The sequence below is a fragment of the Anabas testudineus genome, chromosome 2, assembly GCF_900324465.2.
Source record: "Anabas testudineus chromosome 2, fAnaTes1.2, whole genome shotgun sequence".
NCBI classification, from domain to species: Eukaryota; Metazoa; Chordata; class Actinopteri; order Anabantiformes; family Anabantidae; genus Anabas; species Anabas testudineus.
In genome coordinates, this window is record NC_046611.1 from 5,576,540 (window position 1) to 5,596,272 (window position 19,733).

The 19,733-nt window shown below is 42.6% G+C and overlaps 2 protein-coding genes across 6 annotated transcripts in view; one reads left to right on the top strand and one right to left on the bottom strand.

Moving 5' to 3' along the window:
- Positions 1-16,502, top strand: part of LOC113164150 (FERM, ARHGEF and pleckstrin domain-containing protein 1-like) — a 41,667-nt gene extending 25,165 nt beyond the window's left edge. For 3 of the 5 annotated variants that reach the window (XM_026363301.1, XM_026363303.1, XM_026363304.1), the window contains exons 8-28: positions 620-767; positions 1,569-1,664; positions 1,759-1,925; positions 2,014-2,082; positions 2,247-2,322; positions 2,727-2,937; positions 9,344-9,540; positions 10,217-10,306; positions 11,483-11,616; positions 12,055-12,136; positions 12,220-12,281; positions 12,363-12,538; positions 12,621-12,751; positions 12,967-13,035; positions 13,117-13,206; positions 13,307-13,389; positions 13,721-13,833; positions 14,708-14,868; positions 15,689-15,796; positions 15,946-16,097; positions 16,297-16,502. In XM_026363301.1, the coding sequence (XP_026219086.1) occupies positions 620-767; positions 1,569-1,664; positions 1,759-1,925; positions 2,014-2,082; positions 2,247-2,322; positions 2,727-2,937; positions 9,344-9,540; positions 10,217-10,306; positions 11,483-11,616; positions 12,055-12,136; positions 12,220-12,281; positions 12,363-12,538; positions 12,621-12,751; positions 12,967-13,035; positions 13,117-13,206; positions 13,307-13,389; positions 13,721-13,833; positions 14,708-14,868; positions 15,689-15,796; positions 15,946-16,097; positions 16,297-16,372 (2,491 nt within the window). In that variant the 3' untranslated portion in view covers positions 16,373-16,502. The remainder of the gene's footprint in view (positions 1-619; positions 768-1,568; positions 1,665-1,758; positions 1,926-2,013; positions 2,083-2,246; positions 2,323-2,726; positions 2,938-9,343; positions 9,541-10,216; positions 10,307-11,482; positions 11,617-12,054; positions 12,137-12,219; positions 12,282-12,362; positions 12,539-12,620; positions 12,752-12,966; positions 13,036-13,116; positions 13,207-13,306; positions 13,390-13,720; positions 13,834-14,707; positions 14,869-15,688; positions 15,797-15,945; positions 16,098-16,296) is intronic. The other 2 variants (XM_026363306.1, XM_026363305.1) reach the window with 2 other exon arrangements.
- Positions 16,503-16,905: 403 nt separating this feature from the next.
- On the bottom strand, positions 16,906-19,501 carry LOC113164152 (gamma-glutamylaminecyclotransferase). Its single transcript, XM_026363309.1, has 2 exons — positions 19,427-19,501; positions 16,906-18,187 (listed from the first exon to the last, which is right to left on the bottom strand). Exons 1-2 carry the CDS (start codon positions 19,460-19,462, stop codon positions 17,693-17,695), a joined length of 531 nt encoding a protein of 176 aa, XP_026219094.1. The 5' UTR covers positions 19,463-19,501; the 3' UTR covers positions 16,906-17,692.
- Positions 19,502-19,733: the final 232 nt, after the last annotated feature.

Sequence of the window (19,733 nt, forward strand, 5' to 3'; positions counted from 1 at the left end):
GCTCAAACACACACACACACTTTTAATCTCTCCCCCACAGAGGTGGCTATGTGCAAACATACCACTTGGCATCTCCTCTGTGCCTCTGGACAACACACACATCCTCAAACACCTTCTTCTCATTTACGCTGTAGCTATAGAAAAACACCTCCCTTAACCACAAATAGGAGCTGAAAACCAAACCACTGACTTGTTGATTATTTATCATGGTCACACTCTGCACCAAATTCTCTTTCTGTGGGCTCCTGCTCGCCCTCTCCTGTCGCTCAACCTCCCCTGGTCCACGCAGGAAGGAAGTGGCTAATTCAGCAGCTTATACAGGAAACAGGAAGCTATTTTGAGACTTTGTGGCTGATTTTTTTTTTCCTTCCGTGTGCCGCCGTCTTCTCCTGTGCTGGGATTTTAAGACTGTTTGTTGTTTCTACATTCACAATAAATCCGGGAACAGGTCATATCTAACATCAAGTACAAACAGAGACACGTGAACACATGATGAAGGATGTTGAGTTCCCTTAATGACACAAGTGTAGTAAAAAACTAGGGTAACACTCACGAGTAGCTGATTCGAGAGAGTTTATAAATAAAGATTCATTGATTGATTGATCGCTCTCCTCCACAGTGGGCAGACTCCAGCAGAGTCAGACTATCAGCTGCTGGAAATAGCTCGACGGTTGGAGATGTACGGCGTTCGCCTGCACCCAGCCAAGGACCGAGAGGGAACCAAACTCAGTCTGTCCGTGGCTCACACTGGAGTGCTGGTTTTCCAGGTGAATTATTCAATTACTGCCTCCATGTTTATCAACTGTCTAAGAAAGAGCCACCTCGAAAGTAAGAAGGTTCTTGAGATGATTAATCCCGTGTGGTTAGAGCAAAGATATTTTAGCTTAGTAGTTTGTGGTTATGACCCTGGTTTAGCAGCCGAGCTGAAATTCCTCAAATTCTTCTGATCTTGCAGCAACAAGTACTAATCTGCAAATCGTGGGTTGAAGTGAGTGGTATGAGCTGTGAATTCCTTAAATTCTTAAGGAGATGTATTACTGCAGCAAATCACTCAGTTCGTCGTGATGGTCGTTAATGAGGGAATACGGAGACATAATGCCGGACACGTTCACAGTACGTTATAATCAGGTTAATAATGAATATGTAGTTGCTGCAATATAACTGTACTCAGCGTTTCATGGTTTAATGAAGACTAAACCTAGTTTCAAACACTCGTCTTTCTCTCCTGCTCCCTTTGAATGAGTCTGTGACCCTAATTTCGTCCAGTGTGCACAACTTCTTTGTCCGGATTTTTCAAGTTTTCAAACAGTGCTTGTGACTTGAAAAAGTAGCTGATGTGACATCTTGGTTAATTGGTTCATGGGGTTTTGTGGTAAGCCTCCACCCAACTTTCCACAGCTGGGGAAAAAGGATGGTACGGTTTGTGCTCGTGCTTAGTTAGTTTTTATCCAGAGGAGCTACAGTGCCGTTATGCAGATGTTTCTTGGATTCCTGTGAAAAAAAAACAAATTGGTTTTATTTTTACTAAGTCAAATAGAAATTTAACTCTTGTTTTCTCCTTTATTCAGGGTTATACTAAAATTAACGCCTTCAACTGGTCCAAAATTCGCAAACTCAGCTTCAAACGCAGAAGGTTCCTAATCAAGCTGAGACCGGACCCCACTGTAAGTTCGTGTAGCTTTAAGAAATTCTTATTTGCCTTTGGTCTGTATTTTTCCTCCGTCCATACTCATAAGCTGTAAACTCTGTGTCTTTCAGCAGAATGCCCACCACGACACGCTGGAGTTCGCCATGAGCAGCAGGGACTGCTGTAAGGTCTTCTGGAAGATCTGCGTAGAGTATCACGCCTTCTTTAGGCTCTTTGAGGAGCCCAAACCCAAACCCAAGCCCATCCTCTTCACCAGAGGATCCTCGTTTCGGTTCAGGTCAGGAGAGGATAAACTGAGAAGGAGAGGAAACTGACACGTTTGCATTTGTCTTCATCTGTTTGTTTTTCTCTCTTTGTACCTGCAGTGGTCGAACCCAGAAGCAGATCATTGATTATGTGAGGGACTCTGAGCTCAAGAAGGTTCCGTTTGAAAGGTGAAGCCCTGTCCTGTGTAGAAACTCCCACAGTAGAAAGAGTAATCTGAGAGGAGACAGAATCAGTCTAACCAGCATTCACAGCAAGGACGCAGCCGATCAACCGGGTCTCAGGTTTACTCTGTTGATGGTTTGACCTCATCTGTCCCCTCTCCTCTTTTCAGGAAGCATAGTAAGATTTTGTCCAGCAGCAGCATGACGCCTCAGTCTTCTTCCTTCAGATTGCAAGTGCCAAAAGAGGTATTACACTGACCTCTACTCACCTCTTCTTTAATTTATTTGTTTATTTAATTTATTTTGTTGTTCTCTACTTTTATGTTTAAATCTGGAGCTGCTTCATGCCCAAAGGTACAAAGCTGTTTTTGTCCTGATCAGCTCCAGGGAGTGTGTGTGTGTGTGTGTGTGTGTGTGTGTGTGTGTGTGTGTGTGTGTGTGTGTGTGTGTGTGTGTGTGTGTGTGTGTGTGTGTGTGTCTGTGTGTGTGTGTGTCTGTGTGTGTGTGTGCGCTTCTCGCAGGCTGGTCCCGTGAATAACAAAGTCTGCAAAGTCATTAATTCAGCTTAAAGAGACCAATTCAAAAGCTTCCTCCTGAATAATGTCCCTCTCTCCACTTTAACCCGTCACTCCCTCTTCTCTCTGTCTCAGAGTGCCACGTCTGTCCCGTTAGCGGACCAGCCTGACTCAGCCAGACTGGGCCACCGAGCTGAATCTAATGGTTCTGATGAACCGCCACCCGTCACATGTCCGACCAACGGGTTCCGCGATACGCAGACAGCCCCCGGCTCCGACCCGATCGAGTCCAGACAGAACCACCACGGCAACGGATCGGCAACGGACCAGCAGCTCCTCAACCCAGGTCCATCCTGCAGGGCAAATAAAGGCAGCAGCTCATCTATTCCTTACATAGACTGCAGCGACATAGACAGTGAATGTGATGTGACAAAGAACCACAGGGCTGCCAGGGGCCACAGCAGTGCACACGACAGCAATGAGGACGAGCCCACCTCCAATAACAATAAGCAGGGTGTTAGTGCTGGTCACAGTGGGGGGCAAGCTGGGGGTCTGTTTGGGGTTGTGAATGGGTTTTACCACACCAATCATCAGGGGCTGCAGCAGCAGCAAGGGATGCTGGGTAACAGAAATGCTGTAGGTCAGTCTCCGATTTCGAACAAGTTTAGTGCGAGTCACGAGCTCACAGACGAGATTTTGTCAAACGGGGGGTCGTTCCACGGCCGCCTCCCACTCCACAGCACGCTGTTAGATGAGATCTTTCAGGGTCGAGACAAGCGGGGCGCGGCGATAGTGCGACCTTTAGGGACGGGGACTCGGAGCCAGTGCTCCAGCCCGGTGATCGGCAGCTTCCACCACCGCACCAACTCGCTCAGTCACGCTGAGATGACAAACGGTCACGGCCAGTCCCGCTTAACTTCACACTGGGACGACGGCGGACATTATTTTAGCAAACGCCCAGGAGCAGTAACTATGGAAACTCCCACGGTCCCACCCTCATCCCACCCCCCAAACCAGTACGGCAGCTACTCCCCGATCACCGCGAACCGCACACCGCCACATTTGTCCAAATTGTACAACAACAACAACATGAGGAACCGCTCTGATACCGACCCGTTCATTCTCAGCCAGCTGACGTCCACCCCCATCCACCACCCTGACCCAATCCGCTCCAAGTTCCACTCCCAGGCCCCTGGTTCTGCCCCAGTGGAGCGAAGAATGATAATAACAAATGGCAGTCACACAGGGAACCTCGTGGTTCCAGGTCAGGCCCGGTCCAACACAGCACATCGGTTATTTGGCCATCAAGGAAAACACAGTAACAGCCCGTCTCATAACAATAAGAATTTAAACGAGCCGGTCCAAATGATCGATGGGTCCACCAGCAGTGGCACCGACACCAGTGACACGGAGTCAGACACCGGCAGCAGCGCCTACAGCCAGCCGTTAATGTTCGGCAACCCTGCTGCTGTCAGCTCCCTGAATTCAGTGAACTCGCCTGCGCTTCCCCGTAACAAGTTCTCCTTCGGGAGTCTGCACCTGGAGGAAGGGGAAGGGGGTGAGGGAGAGGAGGAGGAAGGATGTTACCGATTTAATGAGGAAGATATAGGCGGTCAGGTTTTCAGTTGTTGAGAGGGATCTGCGTGAGAAGTAGCTGAGCTGGAAGATGTAAAATCCTGTAAAGTAGGAATTCTTAATTTAGTATAGTTTAGATGAACTACTCTGTGAAGCTGGTTGTTTTTTTAAGAACTGTAAAAATCATCCTCCTACTTCTAGTTTTCACATATTTTGTGGGTTTTCTAACAGCTGCCCCACTTTTAGCTGATTGATAATGTGATTATTATTTCTAAACCCCAGAATTCTCCAGATTTTGTATTGAATTTTATATGCAAACCTCTCAGCGTGCTGCTGACTTCACTCTAACTTTACACAAAGTTGAAACCTGAGCTGGCTGTTTGTCAAAAGGAGAATCAGTTAAACGCCTGGAGGCAAAATCTGCCAGATGTCTGCAGCAGCTCATGTTTTAAAGAAAACCTTTTAATGTGCCATAACTTTAAAGCTCTATATTAACTTTACGTGTATGTGCACATAACAAATGGAGATTATTTAAGGAGGTTATGAAATTGACATATAAAACTAAAAGAACACATCATCCCTCATCCTGTAGGATTGTAGTTTTTATGAGGAAGACATATTTAGGATAAATCCTGATTGTAGCTCACTTTTGTAAATGATATAAAACTTGTTCTTGTTGTTGTTGTTGTTCTGGTAGCTGTTGATTTGACCTGGATCTTAATCAGACTCAGTTTGTAGTAATAACGTTTCCCCATTTGTGGCGTCCTAATTATTATTATTATTCATTATTTCCAAAATTGAGCTTTTGTTATTGTTTCACTGTTGTTTTGTGCAATAGAAGGGCTTTAAGCTAATTGCTGGGTCACTGAAGGGGTTTCAGTAGCGAGCAATGGAGGTTTAAGAGGAACGTCGATGTTAAATACTGTTTTTGAAACAGTCGGTGGTTGTGTGGGGCGTCTTAGACCACAAGGAAAACACAAATTGAGATATTCCCCCTTTTAAAGTGCACAGTGTATTTGAATGTCCTTTGTAGAGAATGGATTATATTTGATTAAGTAGAGAAATGTGTTTAATGTGTGAAAGCTGATGGGATCTGTTGGAGGAGGAACACAGTACTCGGCTGGTCTGGCCTCTGGTCTGGTTTGGGCCAAGCTGACGTCCTTTTCTTTCTCACTGTTTCAAGCTTTCAGTCGATTTCTGTTTGTTGTCCGCAACCTGCGTCGTAATGTGGGCGTTTGTAGTAGAGACTTTTTGTAAAGTTTCTCTTTTGTATTTACCATTAGTGCAGGATTTGAATAGATTTGCCTTAGTCCAAACTTTAGGGAGACGGGGGCGAACATGACCTTTGTATCTGTATTTTTGAGAATAATGACTTGTGCATCTGCATTTCTGCTTCTGTTGGTGGATCATGGGCTTTCTTCACTTTTTTCTATCACTCCTTTTCCATTCTTTCACAGTTTCACACACACTAATCAATAATGTTACACACCGACCGTCGTCCTTATTAAAGCTGTGACCATCCATGGCTGTCTGCTCTGCTTGGCTTGGCCCCTGGCATGCAGCTGCAGATAACTCACTGTTATCTTTCACATTCTTTGGATGCTGTCTTCTCCTCGGTGACGATGCTGTTTATTGAAGGTGTGCTGGCCTCGCATTGCCATCGCCGTCATCTGCTGACTGTCTGCTCACTGCGACACGGTTTTTCTTTATTTTGTTAAATGAAGCAAATGAGAAGAATCTGATCTAGTTAATCTGCACTGAACATCAGTTGAGTGCCACGTCCCAAAAAAATAACACAACACCTAATGATCATAAACTAAATTCTAAAGGACTGATTCTTTTTTTGGGACATACATTTCAGCAAATTAAAGTGTATTATTCTCTTCATCACTATAGAATCTATTCACAGTTACAGTTATTTTATGAGTTTGGATTCTGGGAAGCCGTAGTGCTCTCTAAAACACTGACATCAAGGGTTCATGACTTGACTTACTGTAGCACTGAATGTCCTCAAGATTTTATCACCTGCTAAAGTCAAACATTTCTTTTCTTTCCCTGGAGCTACATCCTGAAGCAATTGTTCATGCTTTGTAAATGCACTGTTTTTCAGCATGTTTCTGGGGGAAAGGGTTTTTCTTTTCTTTACTCTGGATGCATGTGAACCAGGCAAGCTGCTTTTCTGTCATTCTGCTCTGTTTTTGCTCACTATTTCTATCACGGGCCTCAAAATGACTCTAAAGGTTTGAGAAGAACTGGCTGCAGTACAACAAAAACCTAAATTACGCTATTAATATGCAGCTTTAGGCTTTTACCTTCCTGTGGGATCTTGCATTTGTCCTTTTTTTTCTACATCCTCATGATTAATTAGCTGCACTCTGTCTTTCTCAAATATTTAGAAGTCATTTGTGTTTTGCCCCGGGTTTCCTCGCTGTGCACAAATACAAAACAGGGTTGACTCGGCTCCAGTGCTCTTATACCAGAGAGTGAGAGGCGGGAAAGGAGACAGACCAGTAAAGTTGAGCTCAAAGCAAATGCAAGTGCAAAAAAACAAAAAGAAATCTTTGAGAGACATTTTATTTTGTAAGGTGTGAAAGTCTGAGTATAGTCAGAGGTTGGACACACACACAGACACACACACATACAGGAATACTGGAGTTGAGTCTACTTTGTCTTCACTGTCACTGCCTGTCGGTCTGTTACTGTATGTACGTGTGCATACAGTAGATTGTGATTTTGTATTTAATTTATATGTTAATGGAGCTAATCACGGCCAAATTTGCTAGATCAGTTTTAAAATGATTGTCGTTTCTTCTGTGATAGTCACACTGTGATGATTTAACCCTGTTTGACTGATATGCAGCTGCTTAAAGGGATAGTTCAACATTTTGGGATATGGGCTTATTTGACGTCTTGCTCAGCGTTAGATGAGAAGGTCGCAGTCGTCATCTCTGTTTGTTAAATAGCCGGTTAGCTTAGCACAGAGACTGTAAACAGGATTAACAGCTGACACACGGTGCCTCTCATCATCTCTAATTCACACGTTGCACCGCATTTGTTAATGTAAAGTAAGACAAATCTTATAGTTTTATAGTTTTATTGGGATTTTCTTACCTTTCCTACTTCGCTTCTGCCTGTGTCTTTATGCTAAGCTAAGCTAACCTCCTGCTGGCTGCCTCTTCATATTTATCCTACAGACGTGATAGTGACAGCGATATTCTTCTCTAATTCCTAGACGAAAATGTGAAACCAGTTTCTTTTTATTTAGATAATTAATAAGACACAGTACTTTAAGGTAGCACCACATCTGTGCTTCTCTGTCTGTTTACACTTTTTGCTCGCGGACATCTTTTGGTGGAATAAGCTCTTCTTCTGATTCTGTGACTGGCAGCAGTTTCAGTTTGCATGTCCTGTATTTATTTGATTTGTCGTGGTGCACGCCGAGGCTGTAGTGGATGTTGAGTGACAGGCTTTGCAAGATTTTGAAAGCACGAAATCATAACAAATAGTGACCATGCAGACGTCAGACTGCTGCCAGTTTAGCTGAAGAGTTTTTCCATTACCTATACCTATTATTCCATCCTAAAGGTGCACTGACTCACTGGTTTTCTGTCGCTTTGTACTCCTGCACACTTGTTCCTTTTTTTATATTCATCAAAAAATGGATTTTCTTTTGTCTTTTTATTTTGTCTTTACCCTTCATCTCTCTTTTTAACACTGTAACTGATTGTTTGCACTAGTATCAATAAAAACAAACAAACAAACAAAAAACGACTTTGCATGTTAAAGGGACTCGATGTATTTCTGTAGTGAGAAACGGTCTCCACCTACACCATCCCTGCCCCTCACGCCCATCCGTACCCTCCACCTGCTTGACCTGTGACCCCTAGCCACGTCCTGTGTTGTGGTAGCGAGGCTGTAGAGTAGTGACTGTTCGTTTTGTTGAGCATGTGCGCACGTGTCGTCTCGTTTCTGTGTCCGCTGCCTGTTTTCCACCCTGTGTTAGCTTGTTGTTTCACCTTTTGTGTGTCGTCGTAGTAGTTTTTAGTTGTTTTCTGTGTGGTGGTAAGTTCTTCTATAGCACTGTCACAGACCTGCACTCAGTGGTTGCGATGGTTTTACCCAATGGTCCAGTTTGGTGTATAGCAGTGGACTTTTGCAAATGGGCAAGTATTCAGTCACAACTTAGTGTCATGTAGTGAACCTCTGTAGCTGTAGTGACAACGTAGGTTTTAGTTTTTTATTTTTTTTAATTTATTTATTTTAGTTCTAAGTAGATGTCAACTACAATCAGACCAGACTCCTATTGAAAAACTGATCATTTTTAGAAATCACACAGCAGAACTATCATCTGTAGGAAATCATATCTACAGTGCATTGAAGGGGAATTAATATTTATAGATTGTTATAATGCAGTCATGATGTTTGAAACAATTTAAAATGCATATCTTAATTATTAGTTATTATTTAGGGTGTTTTCATCATGTCTTTAGATGATGTGAGTATTCATACTTTTTAATTATGATCAATCTGAATGAGAAAACTTATTGAGACGGCCAAGTAATTTGGCAGCACTGTTAAATAGAAATGCATTGGCTGTCTATATTTATCTTTTTCTGGCGCCTTGTTACAAATGATGACCTTCTTGTCTTTTTATTACTGATCAGCACAGATATGGCTTTTACCTATTTGTCTAATCCAGTAGCTCCTTACTAACCATCTACTTCACATTTATTGATATTTATTTTTCTGTTTATAGACTTTTACAGATGATTCAAATAGAGAAATTAAGTAGATGTAGCCTCAGTAGTTGGACTCATGCTGCTGGAACATGTCAGCTGCTCATTTTGAGTCTTTACTCATAGATTGGTTGTGTAGGATGGTTGAACTGAAATTCACTGCCACACAGGTCACATTTAGAGACAGTAGGAAAACAGTACAGTGAATTCACTCTGAAGTGTCAGAAGAAAGTATGAAGAGAATTAAAAGATAACAAAGATGAATACTCTGTGGCAGTGAATTTCATGATAGTAGCTGAATTGCTTTTTCTATTGTCTACATAGAATCTACTTAAACCCCGTCGCTCATCGTCTTCTACCATCTTCTCTCTTATCTCACTCTTTGTTCTATTCCTGTCCCTCCCTCCTCTTTCCATTTCCTATTTTCCTCTCCTCCCACAGGAAGTCCTGCTTCAGAGGACTCTCCGCTGGGGAGTCCCCATGTGGTCGTTAATGGCAATGGTTCGGTAAATGACCTGGGGATGGGCAGCACTGGTGGGCTGGGTCCAGAGGGACGACAGTTATCGCCACTCACCAGTCCGCTGCTCACCGAAGCTGGATATGTTCGTAATGATGATGAAGACGAGGCCAGGAGGAAGGTGGGCATGTACACAAGGGCAGGGTAGTAAAAAGAAGCACATCCATACTTTGTAAAAAAGACGATTGACTCATTTAAATAATGTTTATATATGAATTAAATATGTGTTTAATTGTTTTTAGCCTGATGCTATAGACTTTTATTCAGCACACTTTTAGTTAAGGAGTGAATTGACTTCATTTCCACCCCTTTCACCCACTATACCAACATTTCACAGCTTTACATTCACGGACCTAAGTCTCATATGGTACATTTTTATTCCCGTAGGTCCACTGTTGTTTCCATGTTTCATTTTTGGTATAATTACTGTCAACAAATCAGATTTTCAGTGGCCTCACACACCACAATGATGACCACATTTTCCACTCCCCACTGTATTTTTATATATTTATTAAATTTTTAGCTCTGTACGTGATGGAACGGCAGTGTTCTCCTCTCATTTTGTGCCTTAAAGCCAGATCTGTTTAACGTACATAAAGTTTCCTCGGAGATCACGGCGTACCGCACGATGAATCCTAGACCTCAAAATTAGATAAAGACCATTCTCCCCAAGAAAACAACTAAAAACTGGAGATAAAACTAGAGGAATCCTCAGGAAGAGCTACAGACTGACGTGTATGTAAAAGTTTAAAGCTTGTAAACTGTTGGCTCCATCTTAGTTTTCTGTTTGTGTCCAGAAGTTTCCCACAGACAAAGCTTACTTCATAGCCAAGGAACTGTTGACCACAGAGCGGACCTACCTCAAAGACCTGCAGGTCGTCACCGAGGTAAGGATTTCTCAGCATTTCAGTATTTTCTATAGTGACCAGATCACAGTTTGGGTCAGCGTGACTGAGAGAGAGATATTTGTAAAGCACAGCCGTGCATGTCATGTAGAGCGGCAGTGAGCCAAGGCTGGTCTCTCTAAAGCCTCAGTACTGGAATCGTGATTCAGAGGCGGTTATTTAAAAGCCTCAAGTTTGGGACTAAAGTCTGTCCTTTTAGGAGCTTATGTGTTGAGTCAGGTTCGGTTTGTGAAGTGGCAGCGAGGTTCAAGTCAAAATATTAGGACAGAGAGCAGAAGTCTGTCTTTACTTATAAATATGAACCAAAATCACAAGCTGAAGCTTTTAATATTATGTTTGTTTATTACAGCTGTGTAAGCTCTCCGTTACAGCATGTAGGACTTGAGAGTCAGCTCAGATGTGCATTTGGTTTGGCGTAGCACCGAAGACTGAGGTCCAGCTTTTGAGGCAGACGAACATGCAGCTTGCACAGTGAAGGGCGCAGTGAAGTTACTCGTGTTAGTAAAAGCAGTGCATCACTCTCAGTTTACGTTGTTAGCTCTTTACACATCAGATGAAGACGAGAAGACGAGTTGAGTTTACAAGTAAAACCACTAAAATCAACACAGAGGAAAAACTCACTCTGCATTCATATATACAACAACTGGATCGAGACTCCTGGGATGAAAGTGCAGCTTCATGTGTTTTGTTGCCTTAATGAGTGGAGACCACCATCACGTGGATACGATGAAGCTGACCGTGATTTCTAACCTTCCTGTGGAGCTGAAAAATTCTACTGCGTTTCCCCTCTTTCTGTCTTTTTCTCCCTCTCAGCTGTTTTTCTTCTCGGCAGTCGTTTACGCCCTCTTTGATGTGGGAGGAAGGCGTGCGCTGGTGCTTTTTTAAAACCCCTTAAATATTTTCTTTGGCTGGCACCGCTGAAGCCTGAGATCCCACAGCCATCCCGCCCCTCTCTGCTCGTTTTCTCCCGTCACCCGTCCTCTCTCATGTTGAAATGCTTGTGTGACAGGAAGCCTCATGTCAGGTGTACTAGTGTGTGTTTAGGAGCCAGATGATGGATTTTCTCAGTGCAAACAAATGTCATTTCCACCCACCGACATCCTACTCATGTGTCGCTTGGGATCGTAACTGTATTTTGTATGTCTGTGCTTTTTGTAGTCCTTCCAGAGTGCAGTGGGGAAAGATGAAGCCTTCCCAGACTCTGTTAAGAACCTGATCTCTGCCAATTATGATCCGGTCTACAAGTTTCACCAGGGATTCCTCAAAGAGGTGGAGCAGCGGTTGGCGCAGTGGTCAGTATCTCTTTACCAATTAGAAAACTTAGAGATGGGACATAATGAAAACACTGGAATCATGGGAGTAGAGATGAAGGAAAGATTAAAACAGTTTAATTTATTAAGTTATAGCCCCCAACACACAATACGTGGTGTTTAAATGAAGTCTAAGACATAATGTGGCATTAAAAGACTCAAAAAGCACATGCAGACTTTTAGTTCTGATTTCATTCTGCAGGAACCGTCTCTCTGTTATTTTATGTAATGACAGACAGGAGGAACGTACATAACCCTGCTTTTGGAGGGAGCCCAGGGAGTTGCTGCTAAAATAAGTGGGATTGTGGGAACGGAGGGACGATGATTGTTCATGTGGGACGTGTAGCTCTGTCCTGACATCTACTGGTGAATAAATGTTACTACACAAACATAAATCTCAACTGTTCCCTTTCGTCTCAGGGAGGGTCGATCCAACGCCCACATTAAAGGAGACTATCAACGAATCGGTGATGTGTTACTGAAGAACATTCAGGGTCTGAGGGTAACTGAACCTCACTTCTCAAGTTTATAGCTTTTACCTTGGATCCTGTGTTTCTTATGTCATTCTCTCTTATGCATCTGCAGCAGTTAACAGTTCACCTCCAGAAACATTCAGAGTGCCTGGTGGAGCTGGAGCGGGTCTGTAGGTAGGTGTCGTTATCACAGTCGAACTTTTATTAAAGATTCATGATTAGAAACACTTTTCCTCCTCCACCTCTGCTCCTCAGGACCAGTCGCAAGGTGGAGACTCTGTGTCGGGAGTTTGAGCAGCAGAGAGTTTGCTACCTGCCCTTCAACATCTTCCTCCTGCGTCCTCTCCACCGCCTGCTGCACTACAAACTCATCCTGGAGAGGCTCTGCAAGCACTACCCGCCCACCCACGACGACTTCAGGGACTGCAGAGGTACAAGGTCGTGTGTGAGTCTTTTTACACGTCTTTTTTTGTTTGTACTATTTTTCCTTCATCTCCCTCCTCCACCTCTCAGCGGCCCTGGCGGACATCTCAGAGATGGTGCTTCAGCTTCAAGGCACCATGATGAAGATGGAGAACTTCCAGAAGCTTCTAGAGCTGAAGAAAGATCTGACCGGCATCGACAACCTCGTCATCCCCGGGAGGGTTCGTGTCTTTCTATTTATTCACTGTGACAATGTTTTCATGGTTTTGAAAGCAGAAATTTTCATGGGAATCAAATTATATTCAAACCAAGCGAAACATTGAACTTTTTAAGTTTATCACTCATGAAAATAGTAACTGATCCTGCTTATTTATGTATTTTGGCTTTGTCTCTGTTGCTCTAATGTCATTTAAGTATGCTTGTGTTTGACCTACAGGAGTTTATCAGGCTCGGCTGCCTCAGTAAACTCTCAGGGAAGGGTCTGCAGCAGAGGATGTTCTTCCTGGTATGAGCTTATCCTTTGCTTTTACATTTTTCAAGAAAACAAAGAGTATCTACTAGTGATATATTGATTTCTTTCTTCCAGTTCAGTGATTCCTTGATTTACACCAGTCGAGGGATGACCCCGTTGAACCAGTTCAAAGTTCATGGCCAGCTCCCTCTTTATGGCATGACGGTGCAAATTCATATTTTCTTCTGTTTGAAATTTAAACAAACGCTGAAAATAAAAACATCTCTAGTGGAGTTCGTGTGTTAATGTGGTGTCTTTTCTCTAGATTAGAGAAAGCGAGGAGGAGTGGGGAGTCCCTCATTCGTTCACCTTGTTTGGCCAGCGCCAGTCGGTGGTGGTGGCAGCCAGGTAGACGCTAACAGATGTGTCATCATGATCAGGAATTTAGATTGAAAGGAAATGAAAGGAAATGTCACAAGAGGAAAGATAAATAAAACCAGTCATTCATTATGAATAGAAGCTACGTGTTTCTCAGAATAACATTTTTAATGAGGTCAGCCTCATTCAGAATGGATCTCTGCCACAGGTGTCCTCTAAATTGGACTGTGACCTAATTTCCATTCAGTTACTCATTCATGGATTCAAAAGTTTAATCTGTGGCTGTAAAATAGAAACTGCTTTACATGTCGCCGACTTAATCACATGAACGCTTTCTGCTTCTCTTCATCTTCTTCATCAGTTGTGCGCCAGAGATGGAGCGGTGGGTGGAGGACATCAGGATGGCGATTGACCTGGCAGAACAGAGTAGCAGCCCAAACACTGACCTGCTCTCCACCAGCCCGTCTGACAACAGTGAGTCTGTCTTCTGCAGTTAACCTGTTGGCCTCTTCACTGCTCATTCATATTCATATGCTTATGGTCAATTCGAGCATCTTATTATGATTTAAAGCATCAAAAACGAACTTCTCTAACCTGCTAACTACTTATTATCCAAGCATTATATCGTCAAAGTACTGCAGGACTGTTTGGGAATGAGAACGTTGAACTAGTTGAGTCACAAACACACTGTACTGAGGGAAGTGGATCAGCAGTTCCCACCTGCAGCGGAGATATTTTCAGTCCTTGTCTTCTTCAGTCGACGGGTTTCAGCACCTCATGAGTAGTCATATTTGTAATGTCACCTGATATGTGCAGACCTAGTCTCCAGCTGTCACTCCCTATTTCTCTTCTCTTTTGTTTTATTTGTTTTACCTGTCACTCTGTTCAATGGGTCCTCCACCCGGTGACCTCAGGTTTGACGTCTCCATTGTCCCACAGCTAAATCACCTGCCACATACAGTTTTAACTCAACACAGTTAAAGAGTATTCGCTTACAAGTAACAACAAAAGGCTGAACTGAAAGAGCTTCTTCATCTGCACACATGAAAAACGTCGAGTCACTGTTTGTGTGGATGTAATCTCACCTGATGCTGTTCTAATGTTTTGACACATATTTTAATGCATTAGGTTTTTAATCTTTTAATTTTTTTCTGGTGGAATATTAATGCTAGAAGGTGGTGAGGCGTCCTACTCAATGAAAGCAAGAAGACAGCAATTAAAGCCACAACTAGACGTGAAGCTGAGCTTGTTTGTAAAAATCCACCCGTCACCAAACAGTTTAATAAAAACAGATTTCAACAGTTAACCTGTGCTAACCCGTGTTTTCCACCTGCCCGTCGTTCCCCAGAGCTGATAGAAGATGGTGGAGCCGAGCAGGAGTCGGAGGAGGAGCTCTGCGGCTCGCGCTCGTCTCTGGAGCGCCAGGGTCAGCGTGGTAACACCACCGTGCACGTCTGCTGGCATCGCAACACCAGCGTGTCCATGGTGGACTTTAGTGTTGCTGTGGAGGTACCACGCTGTGTTTGTGTGTCTCCGTCTTCACCTCTCTCCTGTTTTGTAGCTGTGGCGTCGCCTGCTTGTTTGGCTCTGTATGTTTGTCTTTCCTGGACATCCTGTCGTCTTCTCCACAGGCAAAGGACCATTGATCCAAATTCCTTTGTCTCACTTCTCTTCTCATGTCTGTGTTTGTGTCTTTTTCCATCTCTCCCACTCTGTGTATCTCCACTCTTCTTCTTCTGTCATTTTTCACCTTTGTCAATCCACGCTGACACTGTTAGAGTTCACTAGTCCACCCAGTGAGTCAGTGAGGCCCCTCAGCAGACTTCAGGGGCCCGTGTCTCCATCTGTGGTTTGCTGGTACAGAGCACACAGCCTGTCCTTTAGTGGCACCTGCTGGATTAGAGAGGTACTGCAGCAGCTGAGAACACAGGGTGCAGCGTGGCAGTAAAATCACAGGAGATGATAAGGAAAGAGCACTGTGTGGGTTAAATATTAAAAGTCAGTCCATCATGCCAACAAGTCTCCTCAAGTCTATTAGAGATTTGCATAATTTCTGGTAATAAAACTATTTGATGTTGAGTCTTGTACCAACCTCATAAAAATAGAAATAAAAAGTTTGTTTCCTGAAATTATGACACCATATGATTAGTTTTATATTTATATTTAGGATTATTTTTATTGTGTGTCTTTGTTGTAAACTCTTCCTACTGTCCTGTTACTTCATGAGTATAGAAAGTCATGTCGAGCTGTGTTTCTCTTCTCCTTTTTATTCATGTCTTTTAGTGAATTGCCCTTTTCCCTCTGCTCTTCTCTTCCTCTGCGTTTCCAGAACCAGCTCTCCGGTAACCTGCTGAGGAAGTTTAAGAACAGTAACGGCTGGCAGAAGCTCTGGGTGGTTTTCACCAACTTCAGCCTCTTCTTCTACAAGTCACATCAGGTTTGTCAGAGCGCAGTAGAATGAGAAACACCCAGCCGTTGTGTTGTGGTGAAAGTGGTGAAGGACAAATCTGTAGCAGAAAAGATAATGACATGTAACAAACGATGATGACTGAGGGTTAACTGTCCTCGTGGCTCGTCTGTCTGCAGGACGACTATCCTCTGGCAAGCCTTCCTCTGCTGGGCTACTCCGTCACCGTCCCCTTGGAGTCAGAAAACATCCACAAAGATTACGTCTTTAAACTTCACTTCAAATCCCACGTCTACTACTTCAGATCAGAGAGCGAGTACACTTTTGAAAGGTACGAGTATCCTGGTTCCTGGACACAGCTTGATGTTGACATGTCTGGTGAAACAACAGCTCCACTATGACATTAACATTATTATATTCTGCAATAAATTTGAATTGTGCTTAAGTACAGACGGTATCAATAAAACATATGTAGAATTACTTGACTTGTTTTACATTAACAACCAAGTGTTTGTTTTACTCGTCTCCAGGTGGATGGAGGTGATTCGCAGCGCCACCTGCTCCGCCAGCCGCTCCCTGCCGAGCACCAGGAAAGACCTTTACTGATGAATCTGTTTCCGCCTCCTCCTGTGTCCAGATCTGGACTTCAGACCACACGAACATCAGAAATAAACTCAGAATCATGTTGCACAGAGCCGGTGCTTCTATACACACAAATTCATTTCTGAATAGGATATTTTATAAGCACACACTCCACTTCCTGTGTCCACCGCTAGTGTCGTCCACCACCTACAGTACTTCAATGTAATTTGACTGGCAGCACAAAGTTTTGCTTTTTCTTTCTTTGTGTCACAGAGTGTTGTTCATATGCAAACACAGATGGATATAACATTTACACCAACAACTTTGCTGTTTATCCCAAGCAGGGTTTTGTATTTATTATGAAGCTCAATGGGAAAACACAGGATTTACCAGGAGCAAAGGTTGGGGAAAGTTTGTGTAACATTTAGTATTAATTTTTTACTTTCTAATCCTCCTTGGTGATTTTTAATGATCTAAATATTCCTGTTAAACAGCTCCTTTGTCACAGTTTTAAACATCTACATTATTTAATAGCACCCAAGGCGGGATTTTTTAAAAAAATGTGTGAACATGAACTCACTTGTTTTGTTTCATTTATGACAGTCTATGTAGAAATGTGATGCTTGTTGTCACAGTAACAAAACATCCATCTTTTCCTTTTTGTACAGTACTTGAACACACTGTGAAATGTTCTCCAGTTTTTTTTTTTCTTGTTTTCCTGTAAGTTTTATAATGTTTAAGGACAAACTGAATTCAAAAGATTTCCAATGCCAACAGAGATTTCACTGGTTCATTGCCAAATATCTTCTCTATTCTACCGTGTTTATGAATTTTACTATTTTGAATAAAAATGAGAAAAGGTTGTTCATAAGAACAAAATCAGACAAAACAAAACCTCATTTAAATTCTATTTTATTTATTTTAATCTAATTTCATCACACATGGACTTCAGGATGAGGACAGAAAAACAAGACAAAGGTAGGAAAACGTTGAGATCCTTCAGATGATTTGTCCTGCATTTAGTACAAACATTAATGGATTAACGGATTAATTAGTTTCAACTAAGTGCAGTTCTAAGAAGCCTGAAAACCTAAAAACAGGTTGTTCTAAATACGGACTAGTTTAAGACACTGAGACACTGAGTTGTGCAAACATGGAGGAACATTTCTCCCAGTGTGACCAGCAAGAAACCAGATCATCAGAGAAAATTATTGGTAAGAAGCTGCAGATGATTCACAGCTGAAATGTGAGTTCAGTTAGATTTTAACACATTAACCCTGTTTTTCTAACAATATATGGACATTAAGTGTGGATCACATCAGTTCTCGGGATCTGCTCTTCTCGTTAGTCTCGTCCTTCTCTGACTACATACTCGAGGCCGTGATCTCCATATGCGTCATAGCTTTCGTAGCTGGGCAGCGAGGGCCACTCGGGCTGGTACGTCGTCGTGCTGTACACAAACGCCTCTGTGGTGTTTCCTGGTGACAGCACTTCCTCTCCCTCTGTTTTCCCCACCCACTCCGTCACCTCCAGTTTAACCACGGCCCGCTGGTACATGGTGGGAACACTTTCAAAGTCATCCAGGAATTTCAGCATCTTGTCGTCAACTTTATAGATCTCTCCCTGGACTCTGTGACCCTGGCCGGGGATGTTGAGGAGGAAAGGGATGTTGTACTTGCCGGCGATCACCAGTGGGTATTTCTCAGTGGTGAGCCCTGAGCCCAGGAACTCAGCCGTACCGTTGGTGTTGTTAAACATATTGAAGTAGTTCGGCTGCCCTCTCTTTAGGGTGCCATAGACGAAGACGCGAGTCATGCGGACGCAGGAGGTCAGATACACCTGTGAAATAAACCAAAGAAAAAGTGCTGTAAGTCACCTGGATGAGCAGCACAATGTTTTCACCAGCTCGTATTTTCAGTCTCATTCTGATGTGTCACCCTATGTTTTTAGAGAGAACTTGTGAAGCAGCACCTTTAAAACAAACAGTGAGTGCTGCTGGAAAACGTCAGTGTGTTTTATTTTTACATCAGTAACTGAACATCTTCACATTGTGGATTGTTGGTTAAATAAATGATGATTTGGACAAAGCAAATAGCATCTAGCTGAATAAAATGTTTTACTATTGGTGGACTAATCAAAGGTGGAAGATAAAAATGAAGAATAAAGTCATTCAAAATAAGTCTAAAATGCTGCAGCAACATGTAGAAATGCAGCTACCTGCTATAAAGAGACACTATATTTTCAGTGCCATCTGTCTTTCTGCTTGCTCTGGTCAGATCATGTTGGTGTTTAAGATGTGCACACGTCTCTGTGACCCTCAGTCTCTCACTGAGGCTTCTTGGACTTTGTTCGTAGAAAGCTGAATAACTCACCGTGATGGATAATCATTGAAACCTGATGTCGTAAGTTCATTAAAGCACACAGACTCAGACAAATACACAGTTTGCAAACTCATCACAGGACACTGACACTGTATACTAAGATATTTTACTAATGGAGAAATACCACAGTGTAGAAATACTGTTTTACATTTGAACCAAAGTAAAAGTCCTGAAGCACAGAATCGTTTGTAATGATAGTCTATGTTATTGCATTATAAATACAGATGAATACTTAGTGGTACAACAACGTGTACATCACTTTAATGTTGCTGTTCTTGGTAGGGATGTGTCTTATACAGTGATTTTCCACCACATTATCATTTAATTTTGAATCTGAATCTGCAGTATTATTAGTAACTAAAGGTGTCAGGTTAATGCAGTAGAGTATAAAATCTAATTAAAAAGTTACAACGAACAATCCTGACAACTTTAAATAGGCCCAAAGTTCTTCAGAGATTGTTCTTAGTGATAATAGTAGATGTGATAATGATAACAGTGATAACAGACACTCGTAGGTGACAGGTGAACAAAACACCTGAGGACATTACATTACACAATAAACCATGCTAGCAGTTAGCAGATGAATCCTGTCCTCGATACTTGTGCCGGTTTGTAACTAAACCAGATGTCAGCGGTGACACAAGCTGCCTGTCGATCCCCTAAATATATATATATATATATAAAGGTGCAGTCTTACCATGCAGGTGATGAGGACGAAGACTCCGAGTGTCATCAGGACGAGAATCAAGAGAGCTCCGCACAAGGAGACCCGGAAGAGACGGGGAGCATGCGCAGTAACGTTCACAGGGATAAAAATGTTATTATTTTGTTTTTAGTCACATTTGAAGAACGATTATTTAAATGATCTATGTTGTTATTAAATTATTTTACTGTATTATATCATAATTTTCTTTTGTATATGCAGTTAATTGTTGTTATTGTTGTTGTACTAGATGTATTACCAATGATGAACTACTGAAGAATTACACATGGGCTTTGTAGAG

Bases quoted from the DNA above. Each gene is read 5' to 3' on its own strand.
- LOC113164152 (XM_026363309.1), bottom strand. From the start codon at position 19,462: ATGACACTCGGAGTCTTCGTCCTCATCACCTGCATG. The intron at 18,188-19,426 runs GTAAGACTGCAC...TTTATTTCACAG, and splicing joins TCGTCCTCATCACCTGCATG to GTGTATCTGACCTCCTGCGT.